This window comes from Aquila chrysaetos, chromosome 1, assembly GCF_900496995.4.
Source record: "Aquila chrysaetos chrysaetos chromosome 1, bAquChr1.4, whole genome shotgun sequence".
NCBI classification, from domain to species: domain Eukaryota; kingdom Metazoa; phylum Chordata; class Aves; order Accipitriformes; family Accipitridae; genus Aquila; species Aquila chrysaetos.
In genome coordinates this window covers 81,983,932-82,007,482 of record NC_044004.1, presented here as the reverse complement: position 1 = coordinate 82,007,482, position 23,551 = coordinate 81,983,932, and the positions used below count along the sequence as shown (strand labels likewise).

The 23,551-nt window shown below is 53.8% G+C and overlaps 3 protein-coding genes across 3 annotated transcripts in view; 2 read left to right on the top strand and 1 right to left on the bottom strand.

Annotated features, from left to right (window-relative positions):
* ALPK1 (alpha kinase 1) overlaps window positions 1–4,214 on the top strand; it is a 50,504-nt gene extending 46,290 nt beyond the window's left edge. Inside the window, exons 14-15 of the mRNA XM_030027852.1 lie at window positions 1,289–1,475; window positions 2,099–4,214. Coding sequence (XP_029883712.1) covers window positions 1,289–1,475; window positions 2,099–2,295 — 384 coding nt within the window. The 3' untranslated portion in view covers window positions 2,296–4,214. The remainder of the gene's footprint in view (window positions 1–1,288; window positions 1,476–2,098) is intronic.
* An 11,423-nt stretch (window positions 4,215–15,637) lies between these two features.
* NEUROG2 (neurogenin 2) lies at window positions 15,638–16,696 on the bottom strand. Its single transcript, XM_030027896.1, is given in 2 exon segments — window positions 15,638–15,996; window positions 15,998–16,696. Coding segments are annotated over 2 exon segments (777 nt in total). The 5' UTR covers window positions 16,558–16,696; the 3' UTR covers window positions 15,638–15,779.
* A 6,493-nt stretch (window positions 16,697–23,189) lies between these two features.
* The window catches only part of LARP7 (La ribonucleoprotein 7, transcriptional regulator), a 57,308-nt gene continuing 56,946 nt past the window's right edge, over window positions 23,190–23,551 (top strand). The window contains exon 1 of the mRNA XM_030027881.2: window positions 23,190–23,210. The gene's annotated coding sequence lies outside the window, so the exon portion shown is untranslated. The remainder of the gene's footprint in view (window positions 23,211–23,551) is intronic.

Genomic DNA, 23,551 nt, shown 5'->3' with positions numbered 1-23,551 from the left:
GGCCATGAGCTTCAGCGAGGCCACGGTTCCATCAGCCACATATCAATGAGGCACATTTCTGTCCCTCCATCCCAAGGGTCCAGCATCAGAGATGGCCTGCTGAGAGCCGCAAGAACCGAGTGGCTGAGAGCTGGCTGGGATGTGGAGTTATCTGAGAGAACCTGGGAGGAAGGGCCAGCAAAGTCACCAGAATGACTCTGTCTCTTGAGCGGGTTGCAAAAAAAAAAAAGGAGCTTGAAGCTAAAAGTTTCAAGAAAAAGCACTTTGGGGTTAGTCTTTTTAAACAACAAAACCACCCACAGCTCAACCAAAGCAACAGCCACTTTTGGTCATGGGAGATGCTGGTTTGCCCACTCAGTTCCAAACACATGGAGTCTGAGGAAGCTGCATTAGACGTGCCCTCAAGTCTTAATGCACAGATCACACTGGCCTTATGTGTTTCATGTAACTGTAGCCAGGACAGCTCTTGCTTCTACCCTCTTTCTTCTGCATTATGGTTGTGAGGACAGCGTGCAAAGCCACGAGGCAAATGGCCCTGCTGTGCTAGCACCCAGCCTGATCGTTAGAGGCGGGAGCCTCATCTGGGTGACCTGGCACAGAGGTTAAAGCTGTCATCCAGCCCCTAGTGGGAAAGTAAAGGATCTTTTCTGTATTCGTATGCTTAACTTTCAATTTGACTTGTGTTTCAAATATGGAGAGCTACCCTCTACAGTACAGAGCTGAATTCACTGTTTTGTTATGAGTAGGTATATGATAGCATGCTGTGCATATCGCTATTTCTGTTAGCCGTTCTGGCACCAGATCTGGCTCTATGCCACTCGCTAATAAGACCTAATGAGAGTCTGGCATGAGTACTTACAAGTCTCTGAACATAGAAATGACTAAAACAGCTCTCAAAACCTCCCACTGGTTATTTACACACTGAAGAAGGACCAGGTGCAGGTTTAGCCAAATCCTTTCTAGCTTATTCTTTAGACATAGTCTCCTGAAAGAAGCTTCCTATTTGCTGGACAAACTAGACAGTTGTAGAATTCGTTGCTCGTGGAGTTTGGCCTGTCAGGCTGATTTTGTGTTGGATCTTGTTCCACCTTTTGTTCTAGTTAAACGTGAGCTCCTCATCTAAACAGCCTGTGTTTTGAATCAGCCATGGGTTAACATGGAGACTCTTTCCATCCATCTTATGATGGAAAGTTCTAGGAGGAAAAAACAAAACTTCAGTTAGAGGAGCTTTAGCATCCTTGTTTTCACATTTCTGCTCACATGACTGTCATTAACACTCTCTTTTCAGATACTGGAAGACAGAACTATAAAAGGATGTGTGAGTGTGGAGCCCTACATCCTTGGGGAGTTTGTGAAGCTGTCCAATAACACGAAGGTAGTGAAGAATGAGTACAAAGCCACAGAGTACGGTCTGGCCTACGGCCATTTCTCCTATGAGTTCTCCAGTGGAACAGACGTTGTTGTTGATCTGCAAGGTTTGTATTACAGCGAACTTCATTTCTTGTGTGTCCTCTCATGTTGCAGAATATGCTATATAAAGGGCGTACTGTCTCTAAATGACGTAAAGTGAGGGAGGGATGTGCAGGTATTTTTTTGCCTTGAGCAGTGCTCTTGTTCTCCACTGCATCACAGCAAAAGCACGTAAGCCGCACGCTCCCAAGTGTGCCACAGCTTCATGCCATGGAGTGGCCTGCATGCAATTAGGCTAAAGCCAGTCTGCAAGGATGTGTCTTCTGGAACCATCTAAAGGAGAATCATTAAAAGAGGCAGCGGGTTTTGTCACGCTTCCTCCTTCCTAAAATTGGCAAGCCTGAAAAAAGGTCCCCTGTTCAGCTAATGGAGAATTGAGCTCTTAGGTTTTATCCTTGGCTCTTAACCATTCAGACTCAAACTTTAGCACGCAGGTATCTTTGGGATATTCATTTCATTAAATATTCATTATCTACCTCTTAGGGGTCTGCTTTTGCTGACTTAGATGCAAACTGGGAATCACTGAAGGGACATTCACAGTGTGTGGGATGTGCCAGGCAGACAGTCCTGAGTACGATAATACAAAAGCTGTGATGTTCGATAGCAAGGTGTATCTTTTCTTCTACAGGTTGGGTGACAGGTAACGGGAAAGGCCTCATCTACCTCACAGACCCCCAGATTCATTCTCTTAATAGCAAAGATGTTTCACACTCCAACTTCGGTAAGAAAGGAATTTATTACTTCTTTAATAATCAACATGTGGAGTGCAATGATATCTGTCGCTGCCTTTCTTTAACAAGACCCTCAGTAGAGCTGCCTATGTAGACTTGCACAAGACAATCACACAAAGAATGACCCATAAGCTGGATAGTAACTTTACACTACACGCCTTTAGGAGCATATTGTCTTTGTGAGAGCCGCTGAACTGCTGAAACAATACCCACGTGAGTCGGGTCAGTCATTACCTGCACGAGTTTGGCAAGTTCTGGTCTTTGCATCCAGGCTGGTAGTACCATGTTACCATCTTGTGTACCGTCTGAACCTCATCCTGTTACAACCATCTGTAAGAATTGACAGCACAACATGAGAAGAGTAAGAAAACAGCCTCCCATATTCAGCTAGAGGTGTACTACAAGACTGTATAAACTTCTAATGCATTCAGACCCAATAAGGGCAATGGGTACCATCTGCTCTTTGGAAATGAAATGTGAAATAGAGTGAGACAGAAGCAGAGAGTTGTATTTCAGCCATCTGTAAAATTTTCAAAAACTTGTATAAATGCTTCAGGGAACAAATGGTAATGTTTTGGTTTGCTTAAAAAGTAACAAAGTTTTTTTCAGAGGTGTATACGTGCATACGCGACCACACAACATCTAAACAGATGGAAATATGGTTTTGCCTGTAACAGCCAAGAAAGCTCTGCAAGGAAAAAATAGTGTTCTTGAACCAAGATTTGCTTTACATGAATAATTGAGGACTGCTACACTTAACAAACTCTCAGAAGACTTTCCCATGAGAAGAATAGTTCTCACTTAAGGACGGCACATCTCTTCTGCCTGTAATGAAACTGTGAGCACCGCAGATTTGGTGACCAATTCCGTAACTAATTCCCACAGATAATCTCACTGCACGTGAGCGTAGCCGCTTGTACAAAGGAGCGGTTCTGGGGGGAGTCCAGCATCTGATAAGCACAGAGTAAGCAGCCTCAGTGCCAGTTTTGGTTCCAACTAGGCAGGCAAAGCACACCCTCCCTTTCAGCCTCTGTCACCAGCCTCACAGACCTGTGAGGTGGAAGGTGTTTGGGAATGAGAGGCGCCTTCCTCAGCCGAGTCCCCGACAGAAGCAGACAGAAGGAGGCTTGCAGTTTGCTGCCAGCAGCAAGGATGATGCGTCCGATGGGTTGTGCCTCGGTGCTGGTGGAGCTACAGCCTGCAGAGCTGCCAACCTGCTGCTTTTCTGGCACATCCCAGAAAATACATTTATGAAAGTAAAACAGACGTCCGATAATACTTAAGTGATATATTAACACCTTGCCTCTACCAACAGCCCACACCCAGACCCTGCTCCTCCCACCCCACTCCACTCGTACAGACAAAGACTAAACTTGTACCTACACGATGGGGGGGTTTCTTGACAACTCCGCCTGTGCTAGGAACACGCTTTACTATCACACGTGCTAACAGCTGCAACTTAGGTCTTTAACTCCAACGTTTCAGCAGTATTTTTGTTATTGTTTGTGGTTGTTATTGAGCATATTCAGAGAGCCTCTGATTTTTAACACCAGGACTGAACAGCCCGTGGCATGTACGCTGGCCACATGCTTCAGTAGCGCCTGCCTGGGTTAGAGGCAGCTGCAGCCTTTTACTTTTTATGAAACAATCTTTTGTGGGGTTTTTGTTGTTGTTGTTTGGGTTTTTTTAAACTAAAGCTTGCAATTAATTCATGTGACCTCCTTGGACACCTACAGCAATTCACATACTGATAAGCGCTCACACACCTCCAAGAGACCCAACTGCTAGAGTTATTCTGTCACAGCAAATTTCAGAAGCACGTGGAGGAAAGCAGTGCCCTCCCAACTTCATGAATTCTAGCTGGACAGCTGAAATCTTTTTTTCTTTTTCCCCTGCACAGGCTGGTTAGCTGAAAAGAGTCAAACCTGCTGGCATGATCAGATAATGTATACATGCGCTGTAAAGAAAACAGCCGTAAAAAACAGGGGATGGAAGCTCCTCACACAAAACGCTGCGCCCCTTTAATGCTGAATTAAGCCAACTGGAGTGTCTGGTTGAAAAAACAAAACAAACCAAAAAACTATTGGCAATATTACCCACATTCAGGCTATGATGAAAAAAGCATTTTCAAATCAAGTAGGCTGACTAATGCATTTTAGTCCTAAGAAGTTTGGCTGTCCGTTTTACATCTACTGCGGACAGACTTTTAATGAGTTACCTGGCCAGGATGAGTGGGCTTCAACCTTCATTTCCAATGGACGATAAACCTGCATGGGCTTCCAGGAGGATGCTTGTTTAAGCCTCTGTCAGGGATGCATTGCAAATTTTGATTAAAAGCAGAGGGTGTATCTTTGCATCTACAGGTTGCAGCTGATTTTCTGTTCCACAGGAGAAGGAAAGTGATCTTATTTTCTTCCAGCACATCTTTCCTGGTGTTACTAGCCTAACTGGCAGGCAGTAAAGCTACTTCAGGGAAACTTCAAGCAACAGTTATACCTATTCCCCTCATCGGTGCCACATACTACTGGAATAAGACACAGGACTGGAGCTAAAGTTTGTTGCTGCCTCTCCAGCCAAAAGAAGCCATGATGAAACCTAGATTTTACTCTTGCAAGACCATGCCAGCACCTCCAGAGTATGTGTGTGCGCACACATATGCATGTGCACTCCCACGTGTATTACGGGGCTCTTCATTTGAAAAATGGTAGGTAGCTTTCCCGCTCCATCAGCAGTGAAAAGCTGCCTTCATTTCAAATTCTTCTCTTCTCCTCCAAAGCCTTGATGTCCCACTGCCCCCGAGCTGAAAGGCTGGGATCGTTTCCTTGGGAAGATTTTCCTGATGAGAAAGGGAACACAGCATCAAACTTCCATGAAAAGATGGGTCCCCAACAGAGAGTTAGCTTTAACAAAACCATCCGCTTTTGTTTCTGCAGCCAGCAGAGATTTTTAGGCTTTTGTTCCCACTTTTTAGCAATGCTATTGTTTTCTAGGTGATGTTTGTGCCGAGTTGTTTGGAAAGATGCCCCATCACTGCACTGACCGATTAGAACTAGGTGTAAAGAGGGAGAAGCAAGAGAAGAAAAAAAAAAAATTAAATCTCTTTATTATGGTGCATAAACCTTCAGTGTTGGGGAGCTGGGCAGCTGCGCAGGAAGAAAAATGCATTCAAAAATATAATGCTAGTGTGAATAATCCTTTCTCGAATGCTGCTTGCAGACTGCTTCAGCTTTGTCAGGTGAACTTGAACTGGGCCATCAGATTTGCTGCCGTTCCCATTGCACACTGTCTATCACCCCGGGGCATTCACCATCTTGACTGTTGTTAAAAGCGAGCAAACAATCCATCATTGAGCCCGGGAGTCACTCGCTCATAGAAAAGTAAAATCGGCATGTGACGGTACACTCGGCCCCAGTGTTTCGCAGATTAAAGTGATACATGAAAACTCACGTGTTACTGGGAAGATTAAGTCCGTTATCTTGTTCTGCGGCCAATAAAGGACGGCCTTGTCTGCAGCAGTAGGGAAATGCTGGCTTTAACCAAGTGACAAACGCTGCGCATACATAGCTTCGTGCTCCGGCAAAAGAGAGCGCCGAGCTCTAAAGAGGAAACAAAGCTAGTTAGCAAGATCTCGGGAATTAATAGGCAGCAGAGATGCTGTGTTAAAGCCTCTCTGCAGAGGCTTTCCCTTCTCTATAGAGACAATTAAAAGCAAAACAAAACCTCCCGGACAATCTCTGCAGAACAAAGTGTCCTAATACGCTGCCAACAGCCGGCCCCGCGATGTCTGCTGTAATAGCACACGCAGTTTCGAGACCCCTGAAAAGTAATGCCTTTTCCAGCTTATGCCTCTTGTTCAAAGAAAGAAAAAAAGAACACATTTAGATATGCTCCTGAATAGGTCGATCTGTGGGAAATGTTAATATTTTGATTTCTTCCTGACATTTGCATTTAGCAGCTGATTTCTTTTGTTGGTTTGTAGCACACATTTTACCATCTCAGCCAAAGTTACCGCTACTCACAGTTAAAAGTTAGTATCGAGTATCAGCTTGTCCAGTTCTATGTTAAAACAGACATCATTGTATTTAACCCCGCAGCTCCTACTGGTCTTACTCTTCACAGGCTTGGGCACAAATTCAGACATATCTGTCCTTCACATATGCAGGCACGCTGTCTTCATGCAGGGCTTGGATACTGGAAATCCTGGATTAATGTCCTCTATAACCTTGTCGCCTGAAGAACTTAGGCACACACATGGCCCAGAACACACAGAACTTAAATTATTGTTTCATATTTGTGGTATAAATAGGTCATTATTGGGGGAAATAAATAGTTGACTTAGGCTGATGATGGAGCATTTAATATTTGGCTGGGAGTTTCATCTTAGAGCCACTGATCAAAAAAATTGCTGTTCCGCTATTTCCTCTGCTTTCAGAAGAAAGTAATTTGAACTGACCAAGACTTAGGGAATACTTTTTTGGGTTTTGGGATTTTTTTTTAGAAATGCAGTGGATTATATTAAGTAACTTGCCACCAAGGGTGCTTTTTGCACTTGATTAATTATAACACACTCCAAAGTCCAACGTAAGAGCTCGGTATGATGATTAAGAGCCAGTCACCGTGTGGTCTCTACAAAATGAGCAAAACTGTGTTGTGCTGGTACAGTGAAATATTATTATTAACTGTGGGGACATAAAGCCTGAAGAAACGTTTCCTCCTCTCAGCTAAAGCAGCCAGCTCAGGGACTTGAGTTTACACCCAATGCAAGTGCTACAGTAAGTCAGGTACAAAAACGTCCTGCTCTTGACAAGGTGGTGACATACTTTCCTGTCCTTTAGGGAAGGTACTTTTTTAAAGAGGTTTTGCCCGCTTACCTTTCCGCACCGTTGTGTACTCATGCATAAAAGTTAGTAAATTCGATATCAAGAGGGAACAAGTTGATGCAGCCAAAGCCTATTAACCACAGGGAGAATGATTTTCTCGCTCTTCTGCCAATACCTAATGTCACTACGAAGCACTTTGGGGAACTTCTGTTACAAAAGATGCGGCGTCGGTTATTCCGACAACAGAAGGCTGAGCCAGGCTTGCCTCCGTCCCTCTCCCTCCGAGTCAGCAGCATCCTGGGCCGTTAAGGCCAGCGGAGAGCGGGCACGGGGTGACCCCTCCAGCTGTGAGGCAGCCCCTGCACGCGAGGCAGCACGTCCCCGCTGCCATAAACCCGGCATCAGCTGCCCTGAGAGCCCAGCTGCTGGATTTAGGCATCGGTCCTTTGCCAGAAAGAGCTATTCATGGGTACTGAGGGGAAAGCTTCACGTGAGCGAGCTCAGAAAGGCAGCCTGCGCTGCCAAATCTCTTCTGCTTGGCAAAATTCAGCGCTGCTGCTGAACGCAGCGGCACCAGCCTCCTCGGCCCTCTCCTTCCCACTGTATGGCTTGGTGGCAAGGGTGGGATTGCTCTTGCAGGCACGGGACTGGCACCCAGCGCGGGAATTTTCCCAGTCCATCCTGCTCCCCGGCCGGCAGAGCCGTGGGGGGCCCCCCGCCGATGCTGGGGGAGCCCCCAGGGGAAGGGAAACCAAGCACGCCCAGCTCTATCTGTAGGCATTGCATGCGTGTTGGGAAAAGCACGCTCTTTACAGGTGGCGTGACGTACTGTTGTAACCGCTGCTCCCTTGAAATAACCAGGACGGGGATATTTGCAGCAAAATATGGGCCGATAAGTGTCACTGTCACCTGCCGCCTCGGAGGCAAGTCCCTGCACCGGCACCCGGGTGCCTTCCCCAGCCCCACAGGGAAGCCAGCAGCCCGGGGACGGCCCCGTGGCAGCAGCGTGCTGCTGTCACCCCTCTCCCGGGAACGGCACACACCACCCTCTTTTTTTTCCAGTTGGATGAAATCATCTCCCGTGTCCCTCCGCAGAGCGGGAGCAGATGGGGCTGTCGGCCTCCGCAGCCACCCGCTGCCCCGGCTCGTGTGAGCCCGTGGTGCCTCCAGCCCCCCTCCCCGCAGCCTGCCCTTGGCGACCCTCCAAATAGAACTTAATCCCATTCTTTAATCAGAAAACTTCTCTGCCAAGCTCATTTTAAGACGGAGCGTACCCTTCCTCAAAAGACACCGAGTTATTAATAATTCGGTTATTGCTAGATCCTGCTTAACTCCCCTGCTCGAAGCAGTCTGTGCCGCAGGACCGGAGCACCCGCAGCACCGAGGTGGGGGCACAGGTCCCGTAGAGGCAGGTCCAGCATCCCCTTTCCCTTCCCCATCAAGGGGGGCGTACAAGGGGGGCACAGCCAGCACCCAGGGGTGCCAGGGTAACCCCGGCTGGCAGCGGGTGCCTTTGCTCCCTCGGTAACAGCCAAATGAAGCCCAAATTGCTTTCCCCTCCGTGCCGGCTACCGGGGCTGCCGTCCCCTCCGAGCTAGGCCATCACGTTAATAGAGGTTGATTTGCAAACGGCGTCGCCCCCCCCCCCCCCCCCCCGCCCCCAATACCCCCCTTTGCTTGACTCCCGCTTTTCTGCTCAATGGCACAGATGCTGCTTTGTGCTGCCCAGGACCAAGCAGCTATTAGCAGCAAATCCAGCGAGGGAAATTAATGAAGGCGACTACTAATAAAAGACAGCTCAGGACAGCCATACCAACTTGCTCCAAGCAGTAATTAACTTTTTTTAAAACTCATGAAGGTAAATATGCCATCAGCTTTGGTCCACTCGCTCTTCTTTTTAATAAAAGCAGGGGGAGGGGAGGCGAGGGAAAGGGGACGGCTGTGTGTCGCAGCCACCCCAGCACCGTCCACGTTCCCTCCTCGCGCGCTGCCGGCCGCTGCGAAGCGCCGAGCAACCTTCCGTCACAGGCAGCAGTCCGAAGAATTTTTTTTTTCTCCAGTCAGTTTCTAAAGGCTTTATTTTAAATCTTAGCATTGCAAGAGTACTACCTCTCTTTAATCAGAAATCTGAATTCGGTACAAGAAGTCACAGGGATGAGAAGGTTGCCAGAAGTTTGCTGGACCTGCGTGAATGTTGCAGCGTCATAGGCTGAAGGCAGGATATATCCTTTAGTGGAAGGTGTCAGAGCAAAAGAGTCTGTCTCAGACTTTAAGGCGTGAGATTTGGCCCGTAGTAAGACAATAACCAACACCAGGTTAAAAAAAAAAGAAACCTCCCACCACGATTTCTCTTCGTGCAAGTGGACTGCAGCACTGCGATCACCATATAACACACGGGTTGCTTGAGATTTTTGTGCCCGTATGGCATGGGAATCGGGGCTGCATGGGCCAAGTCCATGCATAATAAAGGCAAAATGTCGTGAAGTCCAAGCCCTTACAGGATTTGGTGCATACGATTCACCCCCCAAGTGATAAATTGTGACACCCCCCCCCCCCCGGTCCCTACACCTCTGCAGAGCCCCACAAAGTCTCTGGTGGCTCCTTACCCTACGTGCAACCCGGGGAATCCCCAAGATCGTGCATTACCATTTCACATTCGCTTGGATGCGTGCCTTATCCCAAACGCCGGCCTGCAAGAGCAAAACCCCTGCGCTCGCAGCTCCCCGTGCTACCGCTCGGGCAGCTCCTGCTTTTCGGTTTGCCTGCCGATGCGATAACGCTGGGGCGACTCAGCCCCTTCCCACTACGGACCAGCCGGGATGTGCCGCTGGGCGCAGCTGCGTGCTGCCGAGGCAAGCTTTCTGGCCGGCCTTGAAAAACACCGGCTTAGTTTCGTGTCACCGTTAGCCTTGCTCCTGGCTCGCTTTTATTCCTTCACGCTGAGTTTATCTGATTACTTCGGCCGAGGGAAACAGGCGGCCTGTTGACATCCCCAGTGAATGCTCAAAATGTCCTGCCCAGGCAGGGAGCAGCTTGCGGGACGAAGCTTTTTTGGGGGGGGGGGGGTGGTACAGCAAGTCGCGAGGGCTTTACTGCTGCCAGGCAAAGCAACGCCCCGATTTCTACTGCAAAGCCGGGGGTCCAGGGAGCTGGCTGCCAAATCTGGGGGGTCCAAGCGCTCCCATTGCCTTGGAGGGCTGGGACCTGGGATCGGGTTCCCGTCCTTTCCCTAAATCAGATTGGGAAGAGCGCTCTGCCAGGCTCCCACGGCGGCCGAGCCCCTCAGGGCCGAGGTTGTGATTGCGTGAGGCAATGCCGGGAGCGCCGGCATCCCCTGCCGATGCGCGGCCCTTTCGGCAATGCCAGGCTCGCTCTCACCCCCCCCCGGGCCCCCCACCTACACCCACCAGGGCCGTGCCCCTCTCCGCCACCCCCTAAGTCCCATCGCTTCTGCCACCCACGTCCTCCGGTGCCTGGGGGACACGCGCTGTGTCTTGTCCCGTGAGATCATCGCAGGGAGAGTAAGCTGGCCACAAAACCAGACAGCCCCCGGCCACCTGCGGCCCCCCCGGGCAGGACGGCTGGCATCCCCTTTCCTGGGGGGCTCCTGGCCCCCCCCCCGGTACCTCCCTTCGCCCCGTGGCATCAGCTGCCGCTCGTGGCTCGTGCTCCCGGTGTGCCGGTCCTCTTCCCCGATGCGTAGCCCCTCTGCCAGGTCCCCAAGCCCCCCCCGGGTACCAAAACCCCCTCCCACGGATGTGGAAAATCTTGTTTCCACGGGCATGGAAAACTCTTGTTGCTTCTGCATCGGTCGGGGCTCTGCGAGGTGCCTGCAGACGTGGGACCCGCAGATGATAAAACCACACCTCGGGGGGCAATAGGACCCTCGGAGGCTGGAAGAGCTGGGCGGTGATGGGAACTGAGCTGGTGGGTGATGGACTTTCCCCCAGCGGCTGCTCTCAAATACTTGTTAAACATCATAAAAATGAAAAGGTGATTTTTTTTTTTTTTTTTTTTTTGAGAAATCAGCTTAAAAGCTCTCGGTGTACTTAACAGACATTAAATCAATTCAGGGAGAAGAGCCCATGACATTCCCATCTGAGGAGCAGGAGCCCAAAATTTGAGGACTAGCCCCCCCATGTAAAAAGCAAGGCAATGAAACCAGGGAAAGGCTGAGTCCTGGGGGAGAAAGTAGTGAAATGCAAAAAAAACCCTCCAAGCCCAGCCCATGGGGAAAGCTGGAGCCTGAGGCGAGGCTGTGGGAAGGTGTGCCCCATGCACCGTCTCCGGCCTGAAATGATGGAAGGCAAAACTTGCCTTCTCTGCAATGGACATGAGAGATTTGGGAGGGAGTTAAAGGACAGAGGCAGAGCACTGCCGGGCTGGAGACGGTCAGTGAAACGCCTGTCCCAAGATAGAAGGTAGCACCGCAAAGACTGCGTGGGGTCTTGCTTTTCATCTGCAGAGAAACCTATACCCTGTCATATACAAAAATACGCTTTACAAATATTTTGGGATGGGCTCTTGTTAAGTTGCATACATATTTTCTTATTTCCAAACAGTAACTGTTTAATCTCCCAGATGATCGGTCCTTTCGATTAAAACAGCATTATGCCATAACTAAAGCATCCAGTGTTAAAAAAGCAGCCAGTGTGTGCTTAATTACTTGATGTCACGTACGCTTCAATGACAAAGTCATTAGAGAGCACCATAGGATGCCCCATAGCAGGTGAACCCTCATCTAGTTGTTTCCCAGCATAATGGCATTACTTTTCCACTGTCAGCAAACCCAGGTGTCACTGTGACAATAAAATAATTTAATCAATAAAACCTAGGGAGCAGTGGACCCTGAACCCCAACCTGAGGCACCCGAATGAGGTGGTTTTTTTTTTAGCTAGACCCTTCATGCTGAGCCTAAATGTCTTCAGCTTTACCTAGAAAGCTACCTAAGTTGAATTTTTGGTCCTCCCAGGTCTTCTACCTTCACTTTGAATCTCGGCGAGCATCCAGGGGCTCAGCAGCGAGGTGCCCGAGCTCAAAAGGCCAGTTCTCTGCCTCGGCTCGTAGGTGTTCGCCTAGGAAGGAGGGCCAAAGCTGCGCTTAAAATCCGCCGGCCAGATGAGGGCTGTGTCGGGAACGCTCTTTTTAATTACGGCGATAGGTTGCAAGATTTATGTCTGACATGAAAGCGAGCGAGCGCAAGCCCTTGGGGTGCGGCTGCTGTCGCATCGGCACTAGTTTGGCTTCTTGTCGCTATTCTTATGCCAAGGAGGGCTGTAAACCCCCTCGGGGGCCGTAGAGCTGCCCCTCCAGCTCTGACGGTGCGGAGAAGCTTTTATGCCAAAATACAATACACAGAAGGATCATAAACACGTGTTATTATGGCAAGGTGCTGCCATGGAAACCACCCCCAGGTTTTTCCACTTCATCCGAAGAGGTGCTTTCCCATCCTGCATCCCCCGGTTCTGCTTCCAGGTTCGCCGTCATTTTCTCTGGAGCCACGGGCCGATTTCCCGATGCTCTGGGGAGCAGCGGCTCTGGTGGGAGCTGGGATGTCCCATCACCCCCAACAATCGGTCCTCTGAAAGAAAAGAGGGAAATAAAAGAAAAAAAAGGAAAGAGGGAAACAAACTCAAGTCTAGAGGGAAGAAAGGAGGAAATAAGCTCTTTTGGCCCCATTCGAAAGAAGAATCGGGGCGCGGGTGAACGGGTTAGGTAACAAACCCAGCCTCTCTGGCTCATCCTTTGCCGGCGCTGCCCTTCCTCCCGCTCCGCACCTTCCTCGGCTCGGGCCCGTCTCCTTCGAGGGCATCTCCCGCCGAGCCCAGCCGTGCCGGCAGCCCTGCCCGCGGAGCAGGGAAGGTTTGACTCGCCTGGCTCCCACCCCAAACCCCACGCTCGGCCGCAGACGAGCCCTCTCCCAACTCTTCCCAGCTCCATCCTCCAACGCTATGGGTGCTTTTTCCCACGGTGGCTCCCGTTGCCGTAGGCCCAGCAGGACGGGGGATGCTCCTGCTAACAGGGTCTATACCTGGGACGGAAGGAAATACCTCCAGGATGCCGAACCTGGCAAGAAGCAGCATCCCACCCCGAGGACGGCGGGGGGAGCGTCCCGGTGCTGAGCCACCCGAGACGTCCCTCTCGCTCCTGCGTGGCTCGCCATCGAGAGAGGGGAAACGCATCCCATCCGTCCCGGCCTTTTGAAGAGCCAAAGGCACCTACTCCGGCGCTTCTTAAAAGCGGGAGAGAAACCGGGAAGGACAATGAGACCCGACCAGAAAAGACGGAGAGGGTGAGCGAGGCGCTAGCCTTCTTTTTGGCATTCCTGGAGTTTAATCATTAAAAGGGGTCGTTAAAAGAGAGCGAGAGCGAAAAACCCGCTCCCGACGGGCTGCCCCACACACTGCCAGCGGATTGAAAGGCTCCCTCTTGTTTTGTTCCTTCTGGCCCGTGGCAGATTTGGGGGGACACAGCTTCATCTTGCTGGCCACATCAAAGCAGTGATTATGCAAATGCACCCACTTTTTTTTAAGGAATTATTTATCACACAATAACCCCCCTGCCAGGGGGGGAAACAATAGATGGGGCTAGATAGCGCTGCTCGCCCGAGGCTGCGGGGCCGGGGGGGCGAACCCCCGCACGTTTTATTGGCCTAACCTAATTTCACTAATTCTCTTTTCACACGTTTTGTTTTGGGTTTGTGGGGTTTTTTTCTCCTCCTCCCCCCCCCCCCCCCCCCTTTTTGGGGACGTCGCTCCAAGGGCCGGGTTTCACGCTCCCAGGATCCGGGGGGCACCGGGCGGGATTCATGTGCCGCGCGTTTTATTTAATTAATACATTCAGGCGCCTCTGCTGGTTTTTAATGATTTCCAGGTGTTTGTACCCAGAAGTCACAAAGTGCTCCAGGGCGCATGGGGGCGATGATTGAAGGGCCTCGGCGGCCTCCAGCATCCCCCCCTTCCCCTTCCGTGGTGACATCCCTGGCCGTGTGCTGTTGGTACCCGGCGCTGTGCACCGTCCCCTGGGACAGCCGCGGGGTCCTCTGAGCCATTGACCCGAACCCCCCGGAATTGCCTCGCACTCGGGTTTCACCCGTCCCTCAGAGAAACAGAGAAAGGAAATTCTTCGTCTTTAAACCCATGTGTGTTTGGGTTTTTTTTCTCAGTAACACTTACATCCTAGGGCCTTCTCTGCGAAATCCAGGAGCCGTCGGCCTGAAGAAGCGCGATAAGCAGTTTATCCATCTATCACGCGATTGCTGCGCAGCATCTTCTGTACCGAGAGGCGAAAGTAAACCATCAGTAAACTTCCACCAAGCTTTTATATATATATATATATATATATACACACACGTATCCTGTGCTTAATGCTGTTTTCCTTCGCAACATTATCAGCCGCACGAAGAACCCAAGAACAGAAATGAAACGCCACGAAGAGAGGCGGAGGCCGAGTCACGCGTGTGTTTCTGATGGTGCCTGTTCACCCTAGAACCAGTCTGAGGCCTTACTTGGCTGGAAAAAGAGATTTTTTCTTGTTTTGGATCTGCTTCTCCCCAAGCAGCTTTACACCCAAAGAGTGCCCCCCCCTCCCCTGCCCCAGCCTCACTGTGGGGCTCAGCTGACATGCCCAAGAGTTTAAGTCTTGGTCTTACTCTGCAGCAAAAAGGGGTTTTAAGAAGCAAAAGGCAATTTTCGGAACGAAAACGTCCACCCGCCTGCCGGAGGCTACGCCAGCTCCACCGCCGGCAGAGCCGCAGCACCCGCGCTCTGCTGCGGTTCTACCTGAAGAAGAAGCTGTCGCCCGCGTTTGTCGCCCGCGTTTGTCACCGTAAGCCCCTCCGAGCGCAGGCAGCTCCCGCCGGAGCCCGGTTTCACCAGCGGCGAGGACAGGCGCCGGCCTCCCCCAGTCCCGGAATTGCCGGTAGACGGCACGTCAACCAGAAAAAGCAGCAGCCCAAAAGTTACGAAAATTAGAGCTTTTTATTTATACTTTATCACAAGAACAATCCCTTTGCTCTTCAACTGTAAATACATACTAGAATAAACTCTGTAAATTATACAAAAAAATACATATTTTCCATGAAATCTGTCTTTATAATAAATAAATGTGAACACGTGTGTGGCTGATCGCTGTAATGTTCCGTGTCTGTTGAGGTTTTCAGTCTGTTGATTTATTTTTAATCTCCTGAAAGAAGGGGGGAGTTCCTCGGCCCCTAAAGGTCGAAATAAATAATGCATGAGGAGGTCCTCCCTCCCCATTTCCCCCCCCACCCCTTTCCTCTAGGTTTTTTTTCTTTTGATAGAGAGTTCAGCCTAAATTTCCACGCTTGCATTCAGCCCTCACAAAGCCTACAAATTATACAATGACTTCTAACCTGGACCCCTAACAAAACAATTTACTTTTTTTTTTTTTCTTCCTCCCCCCCCACCCTTTCTTCCCCCCCCCCCCCCAGCCTATAAATCATAAGGGACAGATGGCAAAGGGGGGGAGCAGGGAGAGGAGTTGGGGCGGGGGGGGGGACGACGACGGGGACGGACACACACACGCACACACAAAAGCCCTGGTGACAGATCTGGGAAACTGGACAAAGTGCACATCGGAGAGAGCGAGAGAAAGTTTGGTTTGGCAGGTGACGTTCCCACAGACCCTCCGTGGGAAGCGGGCAGATGCCGCCACCCCCGGGAAGGGGCGGAGGAGGCCGGGGGTTGGGGGGGGGGGGGGGGGGGGGGGGGAAGCCCCGGGACCGCCGTCCCCGGGGCTAGAGGCAGCGGCGGGGCAGCGGGGCTTGGGGGAGCGGCGGCGGCGGCGGCGGGGCGAAGCGGCCCGACGGGGGCGGCCAGTGCTCGGCGTCCGAAGCGGAGCCGGTGGGGCTGGCGGGCGATAAAGTGCAGGCGTAAGGGGAGGCGGAGGGCGCGGGGCTGGCGGAGCCGCCGCTCCAGGAGGAGGCGGGCGAGGGGCTGCCCTCGGCGGTGCCCCCCCCCCGCTCCTCCTCCTCCTCCTCCTCCTCCTCCTCCTCCTCCTCCTCCCGCCTCCGGGCCGAGCCGCGCCGCCCCGGCCAGCCGGAGGGTCTCGGTGAGCGCCCAGATGTAGTTGTGGGCGAAGCGGAGCGTCTCGATCTTGGTGAGCTTGGCGTCCTCGGGGAAGGTGGGCAGCACGTCGCGGAGGGCGTCCAGCGCCGCGTTCAGGTTGTGCATTCGGTTGCGCTCCCGGTTGTTGGCCTTCAGCCGACGGCTCCGCTTGATGCGCTGCGCCGTCTCCGCCGTCCGAGCCGTCCGCGGGGCGCCGCGGGACCGCCCCGGCCGCCGCTTCCCCTCCGGTCGTCGCAGCCCCCGGCCGCCCGGCGCCTCGACGGGCCGCGCCGGCGAGGCGGCCCGCAGCTGCTGCTCCTCCTCCTCCTCCTCCTCCTCTTCCTCCTCCTCCTCCTCCTCCTCCTCGGCGCTGGACGGCAGCGAGGGCGAGGGGGCGGGCGAGGCCAGCCCCAGCAGCAGCAGCTCCTCCTCGGCCGGCGGCGCCAGGCCCTCCGCCTTCACCAGCATCCTGCGGGACGGGACGGGACGGGACGGGACGGGACGGGACGGGACGGCAGCGGGACGGGACGGCCCGCGCTCCCCTCGCCTCACGGGCCGAGCCGGGACGACGTTTGGGCGGCGGAGGCGGTTGGGCGGCGGTTTAACGGTTCGGCGGTTGGACGGGGCGGAGGGGGAAAGGGGGGCGGGGGGGGGGGGGGGGAGAGATTTGTGCGTGTGGGGGTGTGTGTGTGTGGGGGGGGGTGGGGAGGTGGGAGAAAGGGGGGGGCAGGGAGGGAAAAGGGGGGGAAAGGAAAGGGGGGGGGGGGGGTTGTCGCCGCGCGGCGCTGGCACGCGCCCCGGGGCGGCGGTCGGCGGCGACGGAGCGAGCCCGGGGCCCGGCGGCTGCGTGTCTGGCACACGACCCTCCTTAACACCCCTTATATACCCCGCGGGGAACAATCAAACCTACCCCCGGGGCCCCCGCCGCCCCGCCCGGCGCCTCCCGCTTTTCTTTTCAGGCCGCCGCCGCTTCTCTCCCCAGCCCCCCCCCCCCCCCCCCCCGACCCCCCCCCGCGCCAACTCCCTCCCGGGGGCCGGGGCCGCCGCCGCGCCATTGGTGCCTCGCGCTCGGCTGGAGCGTGCCGCTAATTTATTAATGAATGGAAGGGGAGTCGGGGGAAAGGGGAGGAGGAGGCGGGGGGGGGGGGGGGGGGGGGGGGGGTCGCGAGGCGCAGCTGGCCAATCAGGGCGCCCCGCGCGCCACGCGCGCCGGAGCCGGTTCTCTTTCAGCCGCTCATTAAGGAGCGGCGGCGGCTGCGACATCGACCCCCCCCCCCCCCCCATCATCATCTCCAGCGATCCCGGGGGGGGCTTGCCTTTTTTTTTTTTTTTTTTTTTTTTTGGGGGGGGGGGGATGTCAAGGGAAATAACGTGTTCTGCTGGGAGCAAGCCTGCCGGGGGTTGCGGCCCCGGGGGAAAGTGGAGGTGGGTGCTGAAGGGAGACCCCCGTGGCGGGGGGGGGGGGGGGGGGGGGGAGCAGAGCGGTGCGCGGGAGAGGAGGTTTGCTGAAGGCACACAATTAATACACGGCTCGGGGCGGGGGGGGGGGGGGAAGCCGCCTTTTGTGGCCTCGAGCGGTGCTATAGAGCTGCCCTGGAGGCAGCGGGCCCCGGGGGTGCGTCTGCTCCCCGAGGCCGGTGCCCCAAGCCCGGCCAGTCCGCCGGCTCCTGGGCTCGGCCTTGCCTTTTTCCCTCCGTTTTCGGGAGTTTTTGCAAGGAGCAGAGCAAGGCGGAGGAGGGAAAAGCCACGCGTCTCTGACGGCCGTGGTTTGGCAGGCAGGAGAGCCGCGGTCCTCGCTCGGTGCTGTCAAATGTAACTCTGGGACACAACATAGGGTCAAGAAGACTTTTTCAAAAAAAAAAAAACCCCCACAACTCGTCAATCCACCAGGAAAGCCTTCCCCCCCTCCCCCGTCTCTCTCCCAGACCACCCTCTGGGGCAGAAAGCCCCAGTGAATAGCTCGGCCTGGCGACATGCCCCCCCGGGGTCAGCAGGCTCGCTCACTCTGCCTGCCAGACCCACGGGGAAAGGAGCGACGGTGAGGACGTACAAAACCGTAGCGCGGTGTCCTCCTCGTGCGGAAACTCCGTCACCGAGGCGTTTTGGGAGAGTCGGGCTTTGACACAGGAAATTATTTGCAACTGGTGGGAAAAGCCAAAAAGAGGTGAAAGAGCTAAAAGTCTCGGCGAACGTCTCTCAGAGCGCACCGCAAACGCGCCCGCGATTCGCTCCCTCGCTCTTGCTGCCCGTGAGAGCGACGGCGGCCGGGTGCCTGCCTCAAACGGCGTGCGGAGCACTCCGGCGTTAGCTTTCGGAGTCCGGCCCCGCGTCCTCCCCTCTGCCCCCTCCCGTTCCGCGGCCGAGGGCTGTGTCTGGATACGTCCTCCTCTGAGATCAGCGACAACCCGCGCATTACGATTTGGCCGATCTATCAGAAAATCTCTGTGACTCTACCAAGAGATTTTAATGCTCCCCTCGCCTCCTTTAGAAAAATGGGAAATCTGTAGGTCCCTCTGGCATCCCAGGAGAGTGACACAAAGGGACCTTCTTTCTTTTTCAGCACCTTAAAATGCGGAGCAGAGCCACCTGTGACTGGGCCAGCCCGTCCCTCTGCCCCCACCCCGGTCACCGAGATTTCATAGAATCATAGAATCCTTTAGGTTGGAAAAGACCTTTAAGATCATCGAGTCCAACCATCATCCACGCCCACTAAACCATGTCCTGAAGTGCCTTGTCTACGCGCTTTTTGAATACCTCCAGGGATGGTGACACCACCACTTCCCTGGGCAGCCTGTTCCAATGCCTGACAACCCTTTCAGTACAGAAATTTTACCCAATATCCAATCTAAACCTTCCCTGGCACAACTTGAGGCCATTTCCTCTTGTCCTATCTCCAACCACCTGACAGAAGAGACCAGCACCCACATTTCTGTCCTTCCACCGCCGATGTGAAAGCGATGGAGAGGTTAGGCGGAGGCGGTGAAGCGGTGGGGAAGGCGGCTGCGGTGCTGGGCCAGGTGTCGAGAGGGCACAAGCCCAGTTTTTGCCAGACCCTGGGAGTATAACCCATCGGGGTGCCTTTTTGGGGCTCGGCCCGATTCCTGCCGCCAGCACACCCCCCCGCCCCGATACAGCGGTTTTCTCCGCAGGGTTGAGCACGAGGTGACCGAGGACGAGTCGGCTACCGAGTCCTCGCCACCCTCCCGGCGCCGCAGGTCCAAGACGCGCTTGTGTGGTCTGCGGCCGGCGAGGGCCGAGCTGCTCCGCAGAGAGCCGTGGGGCCGAGAGCGGCGGGGAGAGGGGGCTGCGGGGGGTGAGGGAGCGCTGCGGCTGCTGCCCACCGCCTGAACTGTCCTCCAAGGGTCAAACTGTTCAACTTCAGCCCCTTTGCCAGACTCAATCCTACTTTACGGGAACAAAAGCCCGAAGTAGGCGATGATCAAGAAATGGGAGCACAATGATTTAAGCTTATCACACAGCCCAGAAATAAAGGACGCTGAGCTTGTGTGCGGGAGAGGGGGAGACCTTCAGAAAGGCTTTGTTTGCTGTAAGAAGATTGAACTCTGAGGCGACCCGATAGCCCTAAAAGTTTAGGGTCTGTGTTGCTGAGAGACCTTTGGATACAACCCATCCACACTTCGACCTCACAAGTTGTGAGCCAGCATTAATGGCTTGCCTGCCCCAGGTGAACGGCGGGTGCGACCCCCCACCCCCCCCCACCCCGCGGAAAGCGGGGGGGAACGGGGACAAAGCTGCACGGACGGGATGGCCTGACCCCTCCCAGCTCTGCCTCCCTCAAACCCACCGGGCCCAGAGTCCCCCGTGGGTCTCCTGAGGGTTTGGGGGAGCAGGCCTGCCCACAGCGGGGTGCCCAGCCCGAGGGCAGCACCCACAAACCCCGTGAGCGGGATGGTTCTGCTCTTAAACTGGGGATCAGAATACGTCCCCCCCAGCAGGATGCTCTGTGGAGGGGAGAAATCGGAGGCTGCTGCAGTATCATGCCCCCCCCCCCCCCCCGCCCCAGCCAGGTTGTTCTTGAACCCCCCGTGCGTGCTGCAGGGAGGGACGGGGACCAGCCCCCCGACTCCCAAGCCACACTAGCAAGTTTGGGGTTCGTTTTGGGATCAAGACGAGGAAGGGTTCCCCCCTCAGACCACTGCCCCGGCATCCTTCCCTGGGCTCCCCCCCCCGGGGCGGACGAGCCCCTCGTCGGGGGCCGATTGTTCCCGGCAGATTTGCATGGCAGGTGCAGGCCTGCGGAGCGATTTTGCCGTCCCGAGCCCCGCCTGGGCCCCCCCCGAGAGGGTTTGCCTCCCCCCCCTTGTGAAAAAAGGCCGCCGGTGCCTTCCTTTCCCATGAAGAAGAGAAGAAGCTTGAGGATCGCGTGAACACGCTTCAGTTTTCTTATTCTTTTCTATAGATGTGGGGAAAAGAACAGCCGATTGTGTGAAAAACCCAGTGCCTGCAAAAAGGGACATTGGCCATCCAGGCGAAGGTGCGCGAGGGAGAGCACTAATCGCTGAACCAGGAGACAAATACGATTACCAGCTCCGAGCCTTGAGTCAGAAAGTCTCATAGACTTTAAGATGTTAATCCCCAACATAATCCTTCCTTTGGCGTGTAGGAATAGTGCAGCCACAAGAGTTGTTTTGTTATTTATATTGGCGTTTAATAAAACTCAGCCAGTGGTGAATGGGCTGCCCACTCTCCAATGGTAATTAATTCCCTATTTCAGTGACCCAATTGTGCTGGGATAGAGCAGTGGGACAGTCCCACTGCCCCAACCCGCCTTTGTGCAGCTACACGGCTCTCGTGCTTCAACAGCTATGGAAACTCATTCTTTTGATGTCATTCAATGAGTTTTCCTTGGGCATCTTCTAAACTTCAAGGACCCTTTTCTTTCTCGAACGCCTGAAAAGCAGGACTAGCTTGACCACCTCTGTAGAATTTAATGATTTGGTGAAAGGGCCTTTTTGGGGGTTTGTGTAAGGAAAGAGAGAAAGAAAATTTGGCAGGCTGCTATCAAACAGGGGGCTATCCAAACTCGAGCGCGCCGAACTCATTCAGCTCCTAATTTATACAGGTCTTAAAAGCCACTCTTCCTTACTCAAAATACTTGGGGGCTTCTCTTAGCCAAGGCATTTCCAGAAGGGATTTGCTAGTAAGCAGATCCTCTGTTTCACACACGCCACAAATTCAAACCGGGCTGCGGACGAGTCCAAGCAAAACGAATCGCGTTTTAAGAAGGCATTTCCATCCACCAAAGGGAAAAATAACAAGATCCCCGGAATCGGTTGTGTTATTGTTAAAAAGTGTGTCTGGGGCTTTATCTTTTGGCTCTCGGGCAGAGCGGTAGCGGTGAAGTGGCTGCGGAAGGAGTGTGTGAAACGAACACGTGAAGAACATGTAGTAACCCTGCAAAAAGCTGCCCCGGTACAGGCAGGCTCTTCTATGTCTTTATACACGCTTCCAAAAAAAAAAAAAAAAAAAAAAAAGACCCTTCGCAAGTCACAAACAATTCAGGATTCAACTAAGAAAACACAGAGTGAACCATATGGCCGGGGTGGCTCGAGTTGGCTGCATTTTCCCCCAGACAAAGAAGGGATTGAGAGTTGAAGGAAAGGAGAAAAAAACCAACTTTCCGGCTGATGAAGCTGTTGTCTGGAGGCAATGATCCCAAATCTCAAGGCTTTATTCCAGGCTCCGACTGAGACGTGATATGTCATATGATTAGCATCTTTCATATTTACAAGAGTAGTACGGGCTGCCAGTCTTTAGAGAAAGGCGAGAGAAAGAAGGGGCATATGCTGAAATGGATTTAGCATTTGAAAGAGAGAAAAGAGAGCGGATAAATACACTTAAACGAGGATTTAGTTTTACTCCCGTCGAGTTCTAATGGCTTGTTGATTGAGATTTTAGGGAGCCCTAACAGAGGTGTCAGCAGTAATTTAAAGGCGCTATTCAACCCTCCGCTGCTCCTTCTCCCCCCCGCACCGCCCCGCTTCGCTTCTTACCCGCCTCTCGCCGCTCTCCGCCCCCGTCCTTCCCCGGTGCCGCGGCAGAAGGCCGAGGGTCGCCGCCCGCCCCGGCCACCGGCGCCCTCCCGCCACCGGCGACCCTCGGCGGGATCCGCCGGGCGGGCGGCGCCACCTGGCGGCGGCGGCGGGGGGGGGAACGGGCCAGGCGCCCGGGGCGTTGGAGGGGCACCGCGCAGGGTTGAAGGTGGCGGTTGCCCCTGCCGGGGGGACCAGGGTGGTCACAGCCCCCGCCCGACGCGGGCTCGGGCCCCTCGAGGCAGGGGGGACACCCCCCACCGCCCTGGGCAGCCGGTCCCGGCGCCTCACCGCCCTCAGCGTGAGGAACTTCTCCCTCACAGCTTAGCTAAATCTACCCTCTTTCGGTTTAAAGCCGTTACCCCTGGTCCTGTCACTACCTGCCCCGCTAAAAAGTGCCTCTCCGGCTCTCCTGTAGACCCCTTTGGGTACGGGAAGGCTGCTAGAAGGTCTCGCCAGAGCCTTCTCTCAGCGCTCTCAGCCTGTCTTCACAGGAGAGGTTATCCAGCCTTCTGGCCATCTGGACCCGCTCCAGCAGGTCCACGTCCTTCTTATTTTGGGGACCGCCGAACTGAACGCAGTACTGCACATGGGGTCTCACCAGAGCGGAGGAGAGGGGGGAGAATCTCCTCCCTCGACCTGCTGGTCACGCTTCTTTGGATGCAGCCCTGGATAGGGTTGGCTTGCTTTTTTTAAGGTTGATCTAACAGGAGCATAGAGCAAGGGCCTGTTTCTCAAAGGCAGCCTCTACAAAAAGAACCTGTACAACAGCCTGAAGAAGCCCTCTTAGCGTGACAGCTAAGAATGCAGATAGGGTTCCAGGCAGGTACCCAACAATACGTTTTGCCTTTGTTTCCAAACACAGCAATGAGGCGGTTTAGGGTTTTTACACATCTGTTAGCCACTGGGGACAGCAGGGATGAAATTAACACAGAGACGCTGACACACACAATCCTCTTGTTCCTACAGGTGACAACTTTTATACCGGTTAGTGGGACTTGCTGTCCAGCGTGAGCTGCGACTTCTCAGGGACAGGAACGCTGGGTTACGCACGGCTCCTTAGGAAAGGTAAGTGCCACGCTGGGGAAAGCAAGTTCTGCAAGAACCGTGGCCTTTCTGACAAACAGCAAGAAGGTGTCGTTTTATGGCTGGAAGAATACACTTGCACGTCACAGGCATAACCTACATGTCTTTTCAAGGTAGGTACCAATGAATCGCTAGGAAACAGCCACCGTCTAGGATCAAAAGTATAACCCAGCTAAAATCCAGTATCCTCTCACTCAACCGCGAGCCATCAAAACACTGTTAGAAGAAACAGTTAAACTCCACCAGAGAATATAGAACTTGTCCCCCAGCAAGACTGTTCCCCACCCCCTGATAGCGAGGCGACGTCCTTCCCAAAGGCTGCT